The sequence below is a fragment of the Scatophagus argus genome, chromosome 16 (genome assembly GCF_020382885.2).
Source record: "Scatophagus argus isolate fScaArg1 chromosome 16, fScaArg1.pri, whole genome shotgun sequence".
NCBI lineage: Eukaryota > Metazoa > Chordata > Actinopteri > Scatophagidae > Scatophagus > Scatophagus argus.
Window position 1 is genome coordinate 8081393 of NC_058508.1, and position 19083 is coordinate 8100475.

The 19083-nt window shown below is 41.7% G+C and overlaps 2 protein-coding genes across 2 annotated transcripts in view; one reads left to right on the plus strand and one right to left on the minus strand.

Moving 5' to 3' along the window:
• Positions 1-327: 327 nt before the first annotated feature.
• Positions 328-14025, plus strand: flii (FLII actin remodeling protein). Its single transcript, XM_046415373.1, has 31 exons — positions 328-541; positions 1764-1874; positions 2656-2727; positions 2964-3044; positions 3321-3568; positions 3740-3843; positions 4048-4223; positions 4386-4543; positions 4718-4802; positions 5172-5319; positions 5447-5577; positions 5679-5786; positions 6018-6122; positions 6325-6504; positions 6742-6824; positions 7042-7116; positions 7414-7497; positions 7582-7753; positions 8141-8248; positions 8373-8564; positions 8991-9089; positions 9570-9659; positions 9766-9905; positions 10212-10431; positions 10557-10711; positions 10840-10900; positions 11020-11148; positions 11546-11652; positions 11759-11864; positions 11980-12045; positions 12192-14025. Exons 1-31 carry the CDS (start codon positions 479-481, stop codon positions 12324-12326), a joined length of 3792 nt encoding a protein of 1263 aa, XP_046271329.1. The 5' UTR covers positions 328-478; the 3' UTR covers positions 12327-14025.
• Positions 14026-15998: 1973 nt separating this feature from the next.
• Positions 15999-19083, minus strand: part of llgl1 (LLGL scribble cell polarity complex component 1) — a 29676-nt gene continuing 26591 nt past the window's right edge. The window contains exons 22-24 of the mRNA XM_046415374.1: positions 18284-18419; positions 18090-18172; positions 15999-17038 (exon numbers count right to left, since the gene is read on the minus strand). Coding sequence (XP_046271330.1) covers positions 18094-18172; positions 18284-18419 — 215 coding nt within the window. The 3' untranslated portion in view covers positions 15999-17038; positions 18090-18093. The remainder of the gene's footprint in view (positions 17039-18089; positions 18173-18283; positions 18420-19083) is intronic.

Genomic DNA, 19083 nt, shown 5'->3' on the forward strand with positions numbered 1-19083 from the left:
GTAACAGCGGACAGCAATTTTTGGATGAGTTAGATTGGCGCGACAAATCAGCTTCTCACAGAGAAATTGGCAGCTCAGTATCCCGTTAACTAATACAAACTAATACAGTCCTGAAAAAGGAAAAGACGTTTTATGTTGAATAAATTATATCATATTATATAATTATTATACTATTATATTTAAAATATGCCCCAGCTTTTCACATATTGTAGCAGCTTGTCTAGGAAGTCCTCTTTCAAAAATGGATCATTCACACGTCAGTAGATGTGTTGTAATCCCTGATGACCACTGGAGGGCGATGAGATATTTTTTACAATTTCTGGTCTACATTCCGAAGCAGGGGGTGGCGGTAATGCACGTTTAACGCTGATTGTCAACCACCATTTAAAATCAAAAGAAGAACTGTATCGGCCAGCCACAACCCTCCCGTCTGCTGCAGGACCAAAATAGACAGTTGAGCAGCTGACATCAACCAGAAATGGCTGCCACCGGAGTCCTTCCCTTTATAAGGGGGGTAGACCTGAGTGGAAACGACTTCAAAGTAAGATTTTAAGCGATGCTCGTTGATTTTATATCCACCGCTGTTGAGCAACTAACATTTTTATTCAGCTAACTGAAGACAATCTAAGTTGTATTCTCAGAGCAACAAACGGCTCAAGCCTCAGCCCGCTAAAGCACTACCTTAGCTTAACGTTACTAGCATTGGGCGTTAGCCCAGTTGTCAGATGTTTGTCAGACAAAGTAGTTAACAGTCTGCTCTCGGCCATAAGGGTCCTGCTGATGGTTAAAAGATTTCTGTTTAGGGGAACAGGTTTGTGAAGAGTACTTCGTACTTTGTTAGCGGTTAATTTTGAGATTATTCTGGGTAGTTTGGGATAACGTAGGTCTTATTTCCATCGTCATGTTAGCTAGCTCATTTAGCTTCACTGTCGATAACCTGTGTGGATCAGAAGTACAGTCCAACCTCTGTGACGGAACATGTTCAGCGTTGCCGTTAGATTGTGATAGAGAGAAAATACCGCAGCGTTAGCTAACGTGAAGTTGTAGAATTTGTTTAATGGCTGCGGCTACTCAGTGCCCTTATACGTGTAGGTTTTGACACACTTAGTTTTAGGATGAAAAAGCAGTAGTGCGACTGGCAGCAGTGACAGCTGACATGGTTTTGCAATCGTGAATAATTTGTGTAACGTTAGTTAACTTCCACATGTCACTAGCAAAACAAAACACAAACTGTAGTAGTTAGTGAATGGTCAAATGTAGTAGGCCATCTGTCAGGATGACATCATTTCCTCTACATTGTGCCCTGCATCATAACGACTGTAACCTGCACTTTTCAGTTTTCTTGTCCTCACTAACATAGCAGAAAACATACTATGAACTTCACAACTGTCCAAATGTTTAATGCATTTACTCATGTAGTCAGATTGTGCTGCCCATAATGACCGTGAAACCAACATGTGTGATGTCAGATGAGGCATACATTTACTGTTCTCATACTTCTATATTTGTAAGGTTAAGAGGCAGAGACAAAGACGGTTTAACTGCCTGTCACATTTAAAGAGATCTCCACATATTGCGGACATACATCTAGGATCATTCCAAGTATTTTATTATCAAGTTATTTTTGTTTGTTTAAAGGCAAAGGCTACTGGGTTTTATTTGCACCCTCCAACTTTATCACAGCACCGGTATTACCGATGTCAGAAGTCCTTCGCTCCTCTTCTTCTTCACCTCTCACATCTCTCCTTCATCTGTCTTTACAGGGTGGATACTTCCCGGAGCATGTCAAGTGTATGAGCAGTCTGCGATGGCTGAAACTGAACCGGACAGGGCTGTGTTACCTCCCGGAGGAGCTGGCGTCTCTGCAGAAGCTGGTGAGACAGTCAGGACAGGTTGCCAGTTATCAGCTTGTCCCCTCTTTTTTTATATATATGGAGGCATTAATTTATATGGTTAAACATATCATTCATTTGTTTTGTTATCTAACGAGTCTTCATATTAATGAATGGACACCTTCTTTGATATTTCTTTTTTGTTCTTTCTTTGTTATTTGATATTATTAGTTTGTTCACAGTGTTAGGGATTTTATTGTCTTTATTATCAGTAATTATAACAGTGGTAAATTTATATGGTTTTTTTCATGCTCATTTTTGTGTGCTGCATCAACCTAGTTTTATTCATTTTGGTGTTCCATCTCTTACCGTGTTGCTCATAGCAGTATTGTTAATTTCTGATGAGTCAAAGCATACCAATGTGTTAACTTGATGTATGGCTAACAGAGGACATCACATCATCAGATCAGACTCTTGATAGGATTATCTAATCTAAACCTCTAAAGCTGCAGTCAGCAGGCTACGTTGAAGAGATGATCTATTCTAACATGCTCAATCTTACCAGGTGTAAGTCAATAAGATTAATCTGTTATCATGGCCAGGAGCCACAGTGTCTGGAATGTGTTTAACTGAAATCTGCTTTGATTTTATTCCATTTGCAGTTAGGTCATTCTGTTTAGAGACAACTGGGCATTAGTTCGAGCAGTACATTGCACAGCAGTGACCTTGTGAGGCATATTTATGGGATTTTAGATGTCTGTGTTTTGTTAGTGCAGTGCACTGTGGAACTGTAAACAAAACCTCCTGTTTTCTCGTTCTTTAGGAGCATCTTTCAGTGAGTCACAACAGCCTGACCACCTTACATGGAGAGCTGTCCAGCTTACCAAACCTGCGGGTAACTGAAACGTACACTGTGCATAAGAGAATGCACATAAAGCATGTGCATATGTCTTTGTCGATTATTCATAAACCATGAATAACCAAAATGCTAAATTGTTCATTAATACTGTTACATTAATTCTGATGCTTTGACAAGTTCACATGGGTTTTCTGGTCTGGCCTGTGTGGTCTTTTGATATTTGTACCAGTCTGTAATTCTAATTGTCTCCTAACACATCTCTATGTGTGCAGGCGGTGGTAGCCAGAGCCAACAACCTGAAAAACTCTGGAGTCCCAGATGACATCTTTCAGCTGGATGACCTCTCTGTGCTGGTACATAATAATCTCACACAAACTCTCCTTCTCTGCTTCTCACAGCCTTGAAGATTTTTTTTTTTTTGTCAAGTCAGTTGATCCCCACTTATTCCCAAAACATGCTTCATTTGCTTTAGTTCTGGTCAACTTCATTTATTTTACACCCATAACCTTCCCTCCTTTTCAATTGGTTATGAAACTTAACTGTCCCATAAACAATCCGAGCTTTTAGACAGTATTTATGACAAAAACAACATCTGGTGTGTTCACACTCGTTCCTTCTTTTCTGTTTAGGACCTGAGCTACAATCAGCTGACAGAGATCCCCAGGGATCTGGAGAACAGCAGGAACATGCTGGTGTTGAATCTGAGCCACAACAGCATAGACTCCATCCCCAACCAGCTGTTCATCAACCTGACAGACCTGCTGTATCTGGACCTGAGTGACAACAAGCTGGACAGCCTGCCGCCCCAGATGAGACGCCTGGTTCACCTGCAGACACTCATACTGAACAACAACCCGCTGATGCACGCACAGCTGCGGTAAGTAGAAGTGATTTATATTTTATAAGCATTAACTCACTGTAAAGTTTCTGTAAACCCGGAAATTTCTTGGTCTCATGTTAAACTAGGAGGTAAATTTATTTAGATAAGACAAAATTGCTTGTAATGTAACGCTGCTCTGACTGTCGTTATCTCTGTGTGTCTGAGCAGCCAGCTGCCAGCCATGGTGGCATTACAAACTCTCCACCTGAGGAACACCCAGAGGATCCAGAACAACATGCCCACCAGCCTGGAGGGATTGACACATTTAGCAGGTAACACACATAAACACACACCACTCTTTTTTTGGACCTTTTCAGACCACCACAGGGACCTGACACATTTTCCCTCTCACTTTTACCTCTTGGCACTCAAACCTGTGGCTCATTTTTCATAAATTAGTCACTTTATCCTCAAACTCTCTGTCTGGGGAAGACATGCTTAATTTTACAAACATGTGCCCTTCTTGTCTCTCCCAGATGTTGACCTGTCATGTAACGACCTGACGCGGGTGCCAGAATGCCTCTATTCACTGGGCAGTTTGAAGAGACTCAACCTGAGCAGTAATCAGATCTCAGAACTGTCCCTCTGCATTGACCAGTGGACTCATATGGAGACACTTAACCTGAGCCGCAACCAGCTAACCTCGCTGCCTGTAAGGACAATAATTGTTGCATTGCTGTCTGTATAGGCAACTCTGATTTCTTACTTTTGTTTAGAGCTGTGTAGCTGGAATTCTCTATTTTTATTTTGATATAATTTCCTATACAAGTTCTTGTCTTAACATTTAACATTGTGCGTGTGTTTCTCTGTCCAGTCTGCAATCTGTAAGCTGTCCAAACTGAAGAAGCTGTATGTAAACTCCAACAAACTGGACTTTGACGGGGTTCCACCAGGTGTTGGCAAACTGTCCAACCTCACTGAGTTCATGGCCGCTAACAACAATTTGGAACTAATCCCTGAGGGTCTCTGCAGGTAACGCATTAACAAACATGCTTGGTTGTTGATTCTGTTATCTAATATGTTTCCCTAAAAGGCTGTGTCATCACAGAGAACCATTCAAAGCTTGTTTTACACGGTCAGATTCTGCAGAAATGCATTGGTATTTTGTCACCACACAAGAAAATGTGATTTTGTGTTGCTGTCTAGGTGTGGCAAGCTGAAAAAGCTGGTGCTGAATAAAAACCGCCTGGTAACACTGCCTGAGGCCATCCACTTCTTGACTGATTTAGAGGTACAGTTCACACTAGGAACTTTACTTTCCAGATAGCACTGGACTCAGACAGCTTTTATATTGGATAAATGGTTGATTTAATGTTGGTTTGATTATTTTCTCAGACGATTAAAGTAACCTGGCTGTAACCTATCCCATGACTGGAAAGCAAAGTTTTTAATCATACTTTGGACTAAAAGAGAGTTTATATGATATGGTGGTAGAAACATGACAATTTTGAGATTGTTACAATGTAGTATGTTAAAACCATCCTATTTTGTAGAAATATTAGAGGTGAGGAATAGTTCTCTATAACATCATAATGTCTGCATCCAATACATATTTTGATTAAATTGCTGCTTTTATGGTCATTAATGTACTTTTCTGTAGGTTCTTGATGTGCGTGAGAACCCTAACCTGGTGATGCCTCCTAAACCAGTGGACAGAGCAGCAGAGTGGTACAACATTGACTTCTCCCTGCAGAACCAACTCCGGCTGGCCGGGGCTTCACCTGCTACTGTGGCTGCTGCCGGAGGAGGTGCGTGGAACTGGAGTTTGCACGTGAATATACAGTATAAGTGCCTGTCCGGGCCTGTCTTCTGTCAGTACAACTTGTGTGCTTTCTAGAGGCTTAAATCTGTGTCTGTGTTTGTACATATGTCCAGGAGCCAGCCCACGAGATCCCCTGGCTAGGAAGATGAGGTTAAGGAGGAGGAAGGACTGTTCTCAGGACGATCAGGCCAAACAGGTGCTGAAGGGCATGAGTGATGTCGCACAAGAGAAGAAGAACTTGGAGGTATGGAAAACATCAGACAGAAGGGTGGCTATGCTGGCCACAGGAAGAATGGTAAACACAATTTTGCTTTCTGTTTACCAAGAATTCTGCTGATTTTGCAGGAGAATGGGGATTTGAAATATGGTGATTTAAAGATCCGGCGCTGGGACAAGAGTTTAGAGAAACCTCAGTTAGACTACTCGGAGTACTATATGGAGGACGTTGGACAGGTAATCTGTGTGTGTGTGTGTGTGTGTGCCTGCTTGCTTGCTCTCTCCTCTCTCAGCTACAACCAACCAAAGTGCCTTTGAACAAGGCGCTGAACTCACTCAACATCTCCTAGGCATGTCTCTAGAAAAGTTTTTGGAAAATGGGTCATACATGTGCCTGATCACATTCACATTACTCCAGTTTGCACTGTACAGATTTCAACATATCCTCTCTATTTCTCCTTCCAACAGGTTCCAGGTGTAACAGTGTGGCAGATAGAGAACTTTGTTCCCCTACAAGTGGATGAAACCTTCCATGGCAAGTTCTATGAGGCCGATTGCTACATCATCCTTAAGGTAATGCATGAAATCTGCTATCATTAAGATAAATGTCAATATAGTGTCATTAAGATTTGACAAATTGGATCAATCGATCAATGTCATAGGTACAGCTGGAGCATCTGTAGCCATGAGTGAAGACAGATCCCCACTGCGTTTTCTTGCCCCTTTCTTCCCCCTTTCTCTTATCTTTCTTTTTTTCCTCTTCGTGTGATTGCAGACCTTCCTGGATGACAATGGCTCATTGAACTGGCAGATCTTCTACTGGATTGGTCAGGATGCCACTCTGGACAAGAAGGCCGGCTCTGCCATCCATGCTGTCAACCTCAGGAATTTCCTTGGAGCAGAGTGCAGGACAATACGGGAAGAAATGGGAGACGAGAGTGAGGAGTTCAGTGCTGTACGTACAAACATACTGAATATGCAAGCAAATACCGTACATTAGTGGACACAGATACACACATGGGAAAACTAACAACAAAGATATTTCTAATATTTTGTCAACCTACACTTGGCATAAGGTAAGCTCACAGTGCTGTGAAATGCTTTTTTGAATGCAGTCCAGAAACTAATCACTACTTTTATGAATAGTCAACTGCTACATGTTGTTGTAAATGAGTTTTTGTCCTGTGCGCAGGTGTTTAACAATGAGATCTCCTACATAGAGGGGGGAACAGCCAGCGGATTCTACACAGTGGAGGACACACACTACTCTGTCAGGTAGGCTGTTTTTAGAAAATATGTTTAAGTCAGGTTAAAGTTCTCATATTTATCTTTGGCTTCTTTTGTAATTTCTTCAGAGACATGTTTCCATCTTTGTTTTAAAAAAAAAAAACAGCTCTCGAAAAATTCTATTTGTTGTCAACTTGTTGACTTTTTTTTCCTGTTTGAGCTACAGCTTTTTTTCCCAGGTTTAATCCTTCTGTGTGTTTGTAAGGTTGTACAGAGTTTACGGAAAGAAAAACATCAGACTTGAGTCTGTACCTGTGAAAGCCTCCTCCCTCGACCCTCGGTAAGTCTCACACACCCTTCCTGCTTTGTGTAGCACATGACGCACACTTTCAGGATTGGCCACACCCTCCAGCACACACGCACACACACACACACACACACACATTTTCCCTTACAGACACTGGTCTGCTGCCCTCTCATGCTTTGCGTCCCTCCTCTTTCTGGCTTACTCACTGCATTTACAGTGGAGCTGCACTTGATTTTTGCTCATTTGTTCCTACTACTATTTGATACGTACTCTGTGTTTCATTTAGTGTGGAACTTTGTCCATAACATCCTGTCTTTCTCTTTCTGGTAGCTATGTCTTCCTGTTGGACACAGGTCTGGAAATCTTTGTGTGGAGAGGAGCCAATGCTACCCTCAGCAGCACCACAAAGGCCAGGTGAGACATGAATAAAGCTGTTAATGCAAACTGATGATGTCGCAAAGCTGTGTTACATATGCATATGCATTTTCCCTCTTTCAGATTATTTGCAGAAAAGATCAATAAGAATGAGCGTAAAGGGAAGGCAGACATCATAACACTCGTACAGAACCAGGAGCCCCCGGGTTTCTGGGAGGTGCTAGGAGGACAGCCAGAGGAGATCAAGAAACACGTACCAGATGACTTCTCTCCTGTCAGACCCAAACTCTACAAGGTAAATCTTTTTATTAGCTTTATGCAGTCCTGCTCTCTAGAAATGACTTCAGTTGGCTAATCTGCACTGAGGTTGGTGTAGGCGTATTGCTCCATTTGTTTGTAGGAGGTGTGTAGGATTTAATGTTGAGCTTTTTGCTTTATCACAGACTTGAGGTCTCATGTAACTATGTGTTTCTGTAAATGGCTCATAATGATGTACAGTATGCGGGATAGGCCCAAAGACTTTAACATAACTGTCAGACAGGTTAAATATTGACAGCATGAGGCAGCCTTAAAACCGGTCTGACTATTTCCACTCTTAAGTGATGATAACAGATAGCCAGGCCAAACAGGAAGTCACAGTTTACTGATTTTTTTTTTTTTTTTTTTGGTCATTGTCCTATAGGTGGGCTTGGGTCTGGGCTACCTGGAGCTGCCACAGATCAACTACAAGCTGTCAGTGGAACACAAAGACCATAAGATCAAACTGGACACCCTGCCAGAGCTGAGACTGGTATGTTTGTCTGCTGCAAAATCACTAGACCCTACATCCCTCACTAGCTCATGTCCTACTTAACGTTGTGGGTTTTTGTTTTTCTTCATCCTCCTCTTCTCTGCACTTCCATTCCTCTCCTCAGCTTCAGTCCCTGCTAGACACGAAGTGCGTGTACATCCTGGACTGCTGGTCTGATGTGTTCATCTGGATAGGCAGGAAGTCTCCACGTCTCGTCCGAGCTGCTGCCTTAAAACTGGGTCAGGAGATCTGCTCCATGCTGCACCGACCCAAACACGCTTGTGTCACCCGCAACCTGGAGGGCACAGAGTGTCAGGTAACACTTTATGTTGCACTGCTTCAAACACCGCTGCTACCTGACCTGAGACTCTGGGAAGCAAAGACTCTAGGACAGCAAAATGTACTTTGAAAAGCAATAATCAACAATCAACTTTAACCTGCTTTCTAGTTAAGGTCTGTCTTGTGGAGATATTATACATACACTGCACTGGGCTCTTGCAGTCTCACAATGAATGAACACAGAGTCACACCAGTGCACATTCTGCAAAATAACTCAAAAGAAACTAATAATAAACTAATAAGTGTAATGTTGGTGTTTAAATTGTTTATTTCACATGCTTGGATATACATAGTGTGCATATCAAAGTGCAATAGTAAACGCTTAGTAAATGTGTATTAAGTTTACCTCAGAATTTTTACTGTTCAGCCACAGTGTAACTTAATCTTAGTTTGTCTTTCTCAGGTTTTTAAGTCCAAGTTTAAGAACTGGGATGACGTGTTAAAGGTGGACTACACAAGAGCAGCTGAGACTGTACAACAAACAGACAACCTACAGGGCAAGGTCAGTGATGTGTGTGTTCTAAATGTTGATACTTTGATAGTAGGCCCCCAGTTGCATGCTGCTCACAGAATAGGACATTGCTGGCAGAGTGTAGGATTTTCAGCCTTGAAAATATGCCTGCTTTAAAATGTACAAAATGTTCCAGCTTTTTTTGAGAACCGCTCATCCAAACTACTTCATAATCAAAACTTTGACTGTATAGGGTTATTAAAACATTAAGACTTAAAAGTCAAATTAGGTGATGGTTCATTGTTATTAAGTCTGTTGGGGCACTGAAACTGAATTGTTAAAGTAAACAGAAAGCTGTCAGAGATTCCTTGCTTTATAGTCAGCCACACTGAGTAGCTTCTGGCAGCATTTTCTTCCAAACCAGAAATTTGTCAGATGTTTGTGTGTGTGTGTGTGTGTGTGGCCTCCGCGCTTAGCCGCCCGTGTCTGGTTAGCAACGCAGTGAGTGTTTATCTGTGTTTTCTCTCCCAGGTGAAGAAGGATGCACAGCAGAAAGACCAGATGAAAGCTGACCTCACAGCTCTCTTCCTTCCCAGGCAGCCAGCCATGCCCCTCACTGAGGTAACAACACAAGCACGGTTATTCTTTTCCTTTTTAAACAAAACTAAACTCAAAGCAAAACCGACTCTTAGCCCCCAACTCTTACGTTTGTGTCTTGTCTGGCTAGGCTGAACAGCTGATGGAGGAGTGGAACGAGGACCTGGATGGCATGGAAGGATTTGTGTTGGAGGGAAAGAAGTTTGCTCGCCTGCCAGAGGAGGAGTTCGGTCACTTCCACACCCAGGACTGCTACGTCTTCCTCTGCAGGTAGGGAAGAGTGTGTGACGGTGCCAGGATGTCTGGAACAAAGCAGAGGTGGAAATATTTGGTTTGAGGGAGGATACATCGAGCTGTGTATGTCACATTAAATTGTTGTTTCATTGTATGTGTATTTGAAACAAATCAGTTATTTATTTTTAAACAGAAAAAGTTTAGCTTTACTTTAGGTTGTTTTGCGTTGGTGCTTAATTTAAAAAAGTTCTGCGCTCAAAGGAGAGAAGCAGCTCCCCTCGCTTGATACTATTCTGTCAAAGCGAGTCACCGTCTTTATCTAATCTCGCTCTGCTTCCGTAGATACTGGGTGCCTGTGGAGTACGAAGACGAGGAGAAGGAGAAGAAGGAGGGCGAAGGTGGTGAAGGAGGAGCAGCGGAGGAGGAGGACAAACAGCCTGAGGAGGACTTCCAGTGTGTTGTGTACTTCTGGCAGGGCAGGGAGGCGTCCAACATGGGCTGGCTCACTTTCACCTTCTCCCTGCAGAAGAAGTTTGAGAGTCTTTTCCCTGGAAAACTGAAGGTAGCGGGATTATTTACACACAGTTTATTATTTGACTCATCCTGCGTGATCTCATCACAGGCCTGACCACTTATGCTTCACAATATTGTGCTGAATTGACAAACATGGCCTGCCTTGCTGTCTAGGTGGTACGTATGACCCAGCAGCAGGAGAACCTCAAGTTCCTGTCCCATTTCAAGAGGAAGTTCATCATCCACAAAGGGAAGAGGAAACAGAAAACTGATGCTGCTCAGCCTTCCCTCTACCACATACGCACCAATGGCAGCGCACTTTGCACCAGGTATCAGATATATGCACACCAATACTGGTTTTTGTCCCCCAGAGAAGTCCTTAAAAATCCAGAAACTTTTTTGAAATTTATTTTTATTTTTTACATTTGTTTTAACCTTGCTTTCTTCTCTGTCTCAGGACCATCCAGATTGGAACAGATTCCAGTAATCTCAACTCAGAGTTTTGCTTCATCCTCAAGGTATTTTTTACAAATATTTGAAGATTTCTCCCGTGTCTCTTTCTACTTTTGAATTGTAGAAAAAGAGATGAGAAAAGTCATCTCTCTGCTTCCTGTGTAATGGCGTTTGTTTTCTGCAGGTACCATTTGAGAGCACAGACAATCAGGGCATCGTTTACACCTGGGTGGGCAGAGCTGCTGACCCTGATGAGGCCAAACTGGCTGAGGACATCATGAACTCCATGTTCGATGACACATACAGCAAACAGGTAAATGTGCACGTGTCCGCACGTTACGTGTGCCTTAGTACGAATATAATCTCACATTCATGTCTATTATCATCTTTTCAGCGGATCACAAGAGAAAGTATATTTCATAATTCCGAGTGTAACTTTGATTCAAAGAATTGTATTTAATAAATACTTATATTTGCTATTTAAAATACTACTTAAAATATTTTGGGCAACATTTTCTCTTAAAAGAAGAAGAATTACTGAGTATGAAGTTCCTGAATGAAGAAGCACTTAATTTTTTAGCTGACCAGACCTCTTCTCTTTCTGCAAAGTTGGTATGAAAACAGATGTTAGAGCTTCTGTGCAATGTCTCTGTCTTTGAAAAAAAAAGAATGTACATGATGTTAAACTGATCAATCAGTTTGTCTTCTAGGTAATTAATGAGGGGGAGGAGCCAGAGAACTTCTTCTGGGTGGGGATTGGTTCTCAGAAGCAGTACGATGAAGATGCGGATTATATGAAACATGCTCGCCTCTTCAGGTGAGGGAACATTACGTGACATCTGTCTGTCTCCACCTCCCTGCTGTCCCACATCGCTCATGTCTGTCTCACTGTTTCTTCCTCCTCCTGTCTCCCCTTCTCTCAGGTGCTCGAATGAGAAGGGTTATTTCTCTGTGTCGGAGAAGTGCTCAGACTTCTGCCAGGACGACTTGGCTGATGATGACATCATGTTGCTGGACAACGGCAAAGAGGTAACATCCGCACACAGACTTGTTTGAGCGTCTACAGCGGCGTCGCTTGGATGCATCATATCGTTTATTACTGTTTGTCATTCTTTTCTTTCTTTTTCTCCTTGTTTTTCCTCAGGTGTACATGTGGGTCGGTACTCAGACCAGCCAGGTGGAGATCAAACTTAGTCTCAAAGCCTGCCAGGTTAGTAAGAAACTGCAGTTTGTGCGCGTCTGTGCATTTCTGTTTGTTTCTGTGTGCTTGAGTTCAAATGTGTTGGAGTTATGCACCCACATCTTATGAATTCCTGTCCTCCTCCTCCTCCTTCCTTCCTTCCTCCACCTCTGCAGGTTTACATACAGCACATGCGCTCCAAAGACGCCGAACACCCGAGGAAGCTGCGTCTGGTGCGGAAAGGAAACGAACCCCACTGCTTCACACGCTGCTTCCACGCCTGGGGGGCTTTCAAAACTCCCCCCTCATAGATGAACACGCACAGAAACACTTCACTAAAACATCAAATGTAGTCGTTGCCATGTAATTTTCTACCAGTAAGATGATGATGTCTATCTCTAGCTTTACCTGAGCTCTGATACCCTCCCTCCATCCTGCTCAGCGCTGCTGTTCATCAGTGTGTTACTGTCAGTCTGCCTACAAAAAAAACAGAAGAAATCTGGACAGGTTTAAGTTGATCACAACATCCCAATCAGTGAGATTTCTTCTGGTCAAGGAGCTGTTAGCGGTGTCTTCTCAATCAGCAAAATATCACTTTTTTTTTTTTTTAAACAGCCAGTCTGAATCTTGTTAAATGAAAGAAAAATATGTTTTGAGATAAAATAGGTCTAAGGTGTACAGAGACTTTCTAAAAAGCCAAAGGGAGCTGAATCCCCTGGCGTATCCATCTGTCCCGCTGCCTTCACTTGGCTTGCGCTGCATGGTCAGCAGTTTTCAGTGGAGGAGGGTGAGGTGATCGCTACAGGGGTCACTCCTCCATGCCTCGTGCCATTTTGCGTAGCTCATTTGAAGCAGTTTAAGACAGGTAAAAGTTTGTAACTTTCTGTTTTCGACATTGAGGGACTGAGCACAAAACAGCACTATAATAGTTTCTCTTAAGAATGTTGGTTTATACGTATATTTTTGTGTCGTGTGGATTATACATGGTATGTTTGTGTGTTTGCCCCTTGCACCTTGATTCAAATGGGGACTGCTCATTTCCTGCAGTCTGTTTGGTTGCCGTTCTCACCTCCTCTAACGTGGCCACTGATATTTTTAGCATGGCATCTGCTTCAGTCGACACGAAAATCAGATTTTGTTTAAAACACTTTGACAGCAACATGCTTTGCTGTGTGAAAGTTTAACAGTTACACATATTTGGCCAAAGAACTCTTGAGTGGAGGGCGGGGTGCAAGTTACACATTGTGAGATAAGAGTCTAGTTTTATGTTTAAAGCTGCAATCAGCAGAGCCCGCAAGATACTGAAACTAAATTAAACTGTATTCTTCTTTGTTACAGGCTGTATCCAACTTGTCATTTTTGTTTAATTTGTTGCTTCTCTGGAGCAGAGAAGAAAAGCTGAAGAGTTTGTTTCCAAAATGTAATCATTTTTGAAAAGGTAAATGAGTGTTGTTTAAAATTCTGCGTGTTAAAGAATTAGACATTTTAGTCAGAATTTTGTTGACTTTAAAGTGTTGCCTTCTAAATATGTCTCTCCTTTTGGAACAAACTAAATTCTTCATTTGCAAATTTTAATCGGAGATCTTTTGCACCATATGAGACTTATTTTAATAGATAAAAATAAATAAAAAATATATATCTTAATAAAAAAGTGACTGGTTCCACTGATCTTAAATCAGTAGTTTGCAAGGTGAACAGATGAGTTCTAATTGGTTTAACGAGTTCTAGATCAGTGCCTTCAGGGTGTTACAGAACGGCTGCAGTGGTTCTTGTGATCATGTGACCTGTGTAGTATGCAGGCATTGGTCCAAGACATCTGTGTATTCTCAAATGGCTGCAACTTCCATCATTTTCTTTCTACTATATTTTGTGGGGTGAATTGTGTGCCTGGTTGTTTGTTTGAGTCCTGCACACACACTTGTGTGTATATGAATATGTGCACAAGCTCCTGATGCCACCTGCAGATGCTTTATTTATGTATTTTATACAAAAATAAAATCTCACATCACATATTTTGTCTTCTGGTCTTTTCTCACTTTATTTCTTTATTACACGTGTTTTGGGTGACGCTACTGAATATATACATATACATATATAGACGAGGAACCCTGGGAAAAGATCTTATCAAACTGAGGTCCGTGGTCTAATTTGTGTGAGTTTAGGGGTTCTTGACATGTAAAAGTCTGAGAACCACTGCAGTAAAACAGAAATTTGATTCTTAAATTTAAGGTCTTAGTCTTTTTACAGATCTTTTCTTGAGATTTACTTAAATATAAAACCTGTTCTCAGATCTTGGCGGAGCCTTTTTTAATCCCCTCAATTAACACGGTGTTTGTTAGATCTGTACAAAACCCAAAATGTAAAAACAATACCCTGTTGTAAGGGAAGTATTATTACTTCTTGACTGGGATCAGTGACTTTCTACAGTCTAGTTATCCTACTCTAAGCTAGAAAATTATTTCCTGGGGTGCATTTTTTTTTATGCTCTTGTGGTTAAAGACGAACTCCATGGGTTTTACACAACAAAATAAATGCCTTTTGCAGCTTGAGTCAGAATCAATTGGGTCTGAAACTCAACATGCTGGAAAATGAAAACTATCTGGGGATGTGGAGCATACCAGACCTCTGTAGCCCACAATGCTCGAGGTTAGCAGCTAGCAGTATAACACACCTGAATCTCTGAGTGAACAGTCTCAGGTAGAGTTGAACTTTGGGTAATGTAGCACTGATGTTTCGACAAGGCTGTTGTACGTGTGCAACGCTAGACCGGTGAAGTCGTCTCCGCTTTTAAGTCTAAACCACACAGCAGACAAGTGCGGTATAGAGAGTAAATGATTTTATTAACATTCACAATGCTTCATCAGCCAAAATGCTTAACGACCCGATTAAAATTCTACACACAAAACTGAATGACAAAGTAGAAACAAATTCATCTTAATTGTGGAATTAAAAAAGTAAATCGTTTCAGCTGTAGCATCAAATGGTTAATTACTGTATTTGTGTCAACCAGAGCACCAAAGAAATCTAAAACAGAAGTAAAAAAAAAAGCAATAACGTGATTCCTACCTGTTGAGCTACATTAGTTAATAGTGAGGTCCCTTTTTTACTTTTTATTTTGTTTTACGTGAGGTGATCAAAACGCTTGAATACTGAGCGGTTTTTAGGCTACAACAGGCTCTACCGCTAACATTTTACTCTATCATCGGCTTGCTGTTATAAACCTGTCTTCTGTAAACCTAGGCATATATATTTTTGTTTGTACACTGTAAAACTTTATTTTAAAAAGGGTTAAAAAAACACCGGTGATCAAAGCTCTGCACGTCTAGCCAATATTTCCCAGAAAGCACCGATTCACAAAAACCCAAAAGACATTTCCTGGGTGCATCATAGTACACAGTACATCACATTTAGCATTCAGACTGACTTCGCTTCCCTTGCCACACTTCCCTGAGTCCCATCAAAAACGATTATTTCTGCATGAGATGATGTAACATTAACAGCTGACACAAACTTATACCACTGAAGACTCTGAATCATAACCTTAACTTCATCCCCTTCTCTTTATTTTCAAAAGAACAATTTTCTTTTCATCAATTCTGATTTTACCAAACCGGAAAATGAGGATGAAAACAAACTTCGTTCTCAATTACTTTGTTCACAATTAAATGCAAGGCTGATTAAGGAATTTAATGCGTACCGTTAGACATCCATCAGACATCACTGCCCACCTCCTGCTCACGTCACACGACGCCCAATTTCCACTTGTCTGATTTTGCCTGATACAAACAGAATAAAGACATCAAGGATGCATTTACAACTCAGGCCATCCATTTAGCAACAACAGTATTTCAAAAAAAGTGGCAAAAAAATATTTCACCTAAATCTTTTCTATTCCTAAATACATAGTACCACCTTTGTTTCCCTCTTCACCAAATGGTTCCCTTTGAAATCAGGCGAATTGTCTCCTTTAGCCACCTTTTTTATGCACTTTTCTTTTACTTTTGCCAGAAGCCATACAAAACACATTTAACAAAGCATCAGTCTTCGCAATGCAAACCACCTTCAGTGTCCCAGCATTCAGTCTCTGTCTTCTACACCAAGAGAGTAGACAAGAAGCTTCTTAAAACCTCGGTGGTAATGTGCTTGTGTGCAACGACGTATTGGCTCACCGATTTCAAAACAGCTGATTTATGCACCACCTCACACATGACAGTGGGCGAGGCATTAAACTGCCCTTAATGGCACCTAACAGGGGAAGAATACAAATGCTACAGCTTTCAATAATCAAATAATCAAAATACTTCATTTGCTAATCTTTAAGCTCTTTTCCTCTTCAGTCTCTGGTGGACATCCTCAGTTCATGGGTCGTTCACAGGTCTGTGGTGATGTTAAGCAGCGTACAGAACAACCCAACACATCCACAAGTGTGCACGAGGAATCAACAAGCACATCTGGCAATTGCCAATTCCAAGTGTGGGGAAACCTCAAACTGATCCCAGCACGCCACAAAACTGTGGACAGAAATATGAAAACACAGAAATGTCACCGGTAAGCCTCTTATGCAGAATGTAACAGCCGTTTCCTCAAAGGCTGAGCCACAGTCACTGTGCCTGGAGAACGTCCTGTAACCATCAAGTCACCAGTGGAGTCGTGGAGGAACAATCACACTGAGTCAAGCTGGACGACGGGAATTCCAGTTTTCAGTTCCTGAGCTCAGGATCAGGTCCATCCAGGCACCACACTGTGCCAAATAGGCTGTCTCTGTCTCTATGTGGGAGGCAAAGTCATGTTTACAAAGTGATTATAGAAGGAGAAGATTTTGTTCTTCCGATGGGAGGAACCACAACGAGAGTCTTCACTGCTGTATTTTTCGTCCATTTAAGACTTTCCTCCAAGTTTGTGCCAGGCTGACAGGGGAGTGCAGAGTGCTGGTTGGGGGCTCCACAGTGGGCTCATGGAAGATGTTTGTGGTCCAGCACTGAAATCTGGTCCGTCCAGTCCACTTGAGCTCCTCCCTGTAATACTTCAACAACAATGAGAAGAAAATGCACAAGATAAATGCACAACTCCTTGCACATTATAACAAAGCTTGCGTCATATCATTTTACATATTAAAAATAAAGTAAATGCAGAATACATAATGAGTCATATATTGTCTGTATTTTCAGATGGTACCAGCAGAGGGTAGCAAAGAGTTTTAAAAAAGTGTTGACTACCTCCTGGTTTATGACTGCTGTGACAGCAGACAGTAACGCCACCGAGTGAAGTTAATGCGAAGGACGTAACAAGCACAAACTCATTACCTTATATCAAGTAAAACTCCCTCATTTCAGCAAATTTAATGATCCTTGATCAATTTAATGATCCTTGATCATTAAATTTCCTTGGTTTTTGTATTTCCATAACCAGCTGCGACAATATTCTCTATTATCTCTTTTAAAAAGAGAACGCATGGCTACATGTGCTGTGATCCGCACGGAGCCTCTTGGTAAATGTTACGATTGCTTCATGTTTGAACTGCCAAACTGTAAAGTAGATAAATGTGTCTGTTCTGCATCAGGGTCAGCCACAGCTCATAAAGAAACAAACAAAACAAAGAAACAGAATCAAATAAGACGTTACTGTGAGGAATTTAAACTTTTTACAGTGAATAAAGAGGCGACATAAATTAACCACGGGGCACCACCCAACTAGAGGACAAAGAAAGAAGAAAAAATACCCTGAGAGACAGCATATGAAACAGTGTGAAAAAGCACAGAAGTCTGTTCGATTGGCCTCCGCCTTTTCAAAGACAGACAGCAGAGGGAAAACAGAGAGGAGGCCTTGTTATTGGAATGCAGCTAAGACAGAAAAACCCTTTGATGTTTGCACACTCTGGACCAACTCCATTAGAAACAGGTGTGTGTGTGTGTGTGTGTGTGTGTGTGTGTGTGTGTTTGTTCCCCAGTGTTGTGTCTAAGCAAGTGTGAGTTCATGCATCTGCTCATGTTGGTGCGTAAAGGACTTAAGGGAGAAATATGCATCATAGTAACTTTAACAAGTACCTCACCTGTGTTTGTGTGTGTGTTTCTCACCTGTTCAGTTAATGAGGATGCCAGTCGAGCGTCCCTCCTCCTCTTTTATGTTCTTTAGGTTATTCTCTGCTTCGTCCACAGTGCTGCACAGCACATACACAACCAAAATAAGTAAATTGTTATCTTAAAAGGATGCAGTACATTTCAAACAATGCAAGCTGTGTGTATGTGCGCACATTAGTGTGTATGCCTACGTTAGAAAATCTCGGACATCCTCCACAGTCAGTTCTCCGGTTGAGTCGAGGGTGAGGTCAGCACAGCTGAGGGGGGAGTCCAGGGGAGTATCCAGGATAGGAGAGGAGAGAGCGCTCGGGGGCTCTTCTGTTTGCCCTGTTAGAGAGCAGAGGAACTGTGAGTCAGGAACTGTGGGATGCTTCTACATCTGACTGAATTATAGTGGAGTGTTGCCCCAGTTTTGGTAACTTTTAGCTTCACTACATCATTATTAACACTGGGTCAAATGACTTCTTGTAATGCAAAAGGAGTACAGGAGTGAACTCTAAAAACCCCACTGTACACTATCTCTGCAGAAATGGAAAGTTAGCGACTAGCTGGTGAGCATAGTGGAGCATTTAGCAGCTTAAGAGTCAGATATTCCTTCAGAAATAGGTGGAGACCAAAAACAGAGCTTAAAAGAGAATTAATATAGGACTTATATTTAAAAGGTGGATAAAAACACTAAATGAATGCATTATTGTTATTATTATTATTATTATTATTATTATATATTTCAAAACAAAGAAAAAACATTAAAACATTCTGGGTTTTCAAAGTCTCAGTGCCAGGTGAAAGGCCCACTTGGACATAAACAAACCCTACTCTGGTCTCCACAACAACCATCATTTCCTGCCAGGGAAGCAGGTGCTGGGAAGGAAAGGCAACTGGGGCATACTGAATGGTTACTATGGAGACCAGAGGGGGGACCCCTGCAAGGCCTGTGCGCAGTTTAAGAGGTTCAGAAAGAAAAGAGAGAGTGATTAAGAGAGAGAATGGC

Bases quoted from the DNA above. Each gene is read 5' to 3' on its own strand.
- flii (XM_046415373.1), top strand. From the start codon at position 479: ATGGCTGCCACCGGAGTCCTTCCCTTTATAAGGGGGGTAGACCTGAGT. The intron at 6,123-6,324 runs GTAATGCATGAA...GTGTGATTGCAG, and splicing joins ATTGCTACATCATCCTTAAG to ACCTTCCTGGATGACAATGG. The intron at 8,249-8,372 runs GTATGTTTGTCT...TCCTCTCCTCAG, and splicing joins CCCTGCCAGAGCTGAGACTG to CTTCAGTCCCTGCTAGACAC.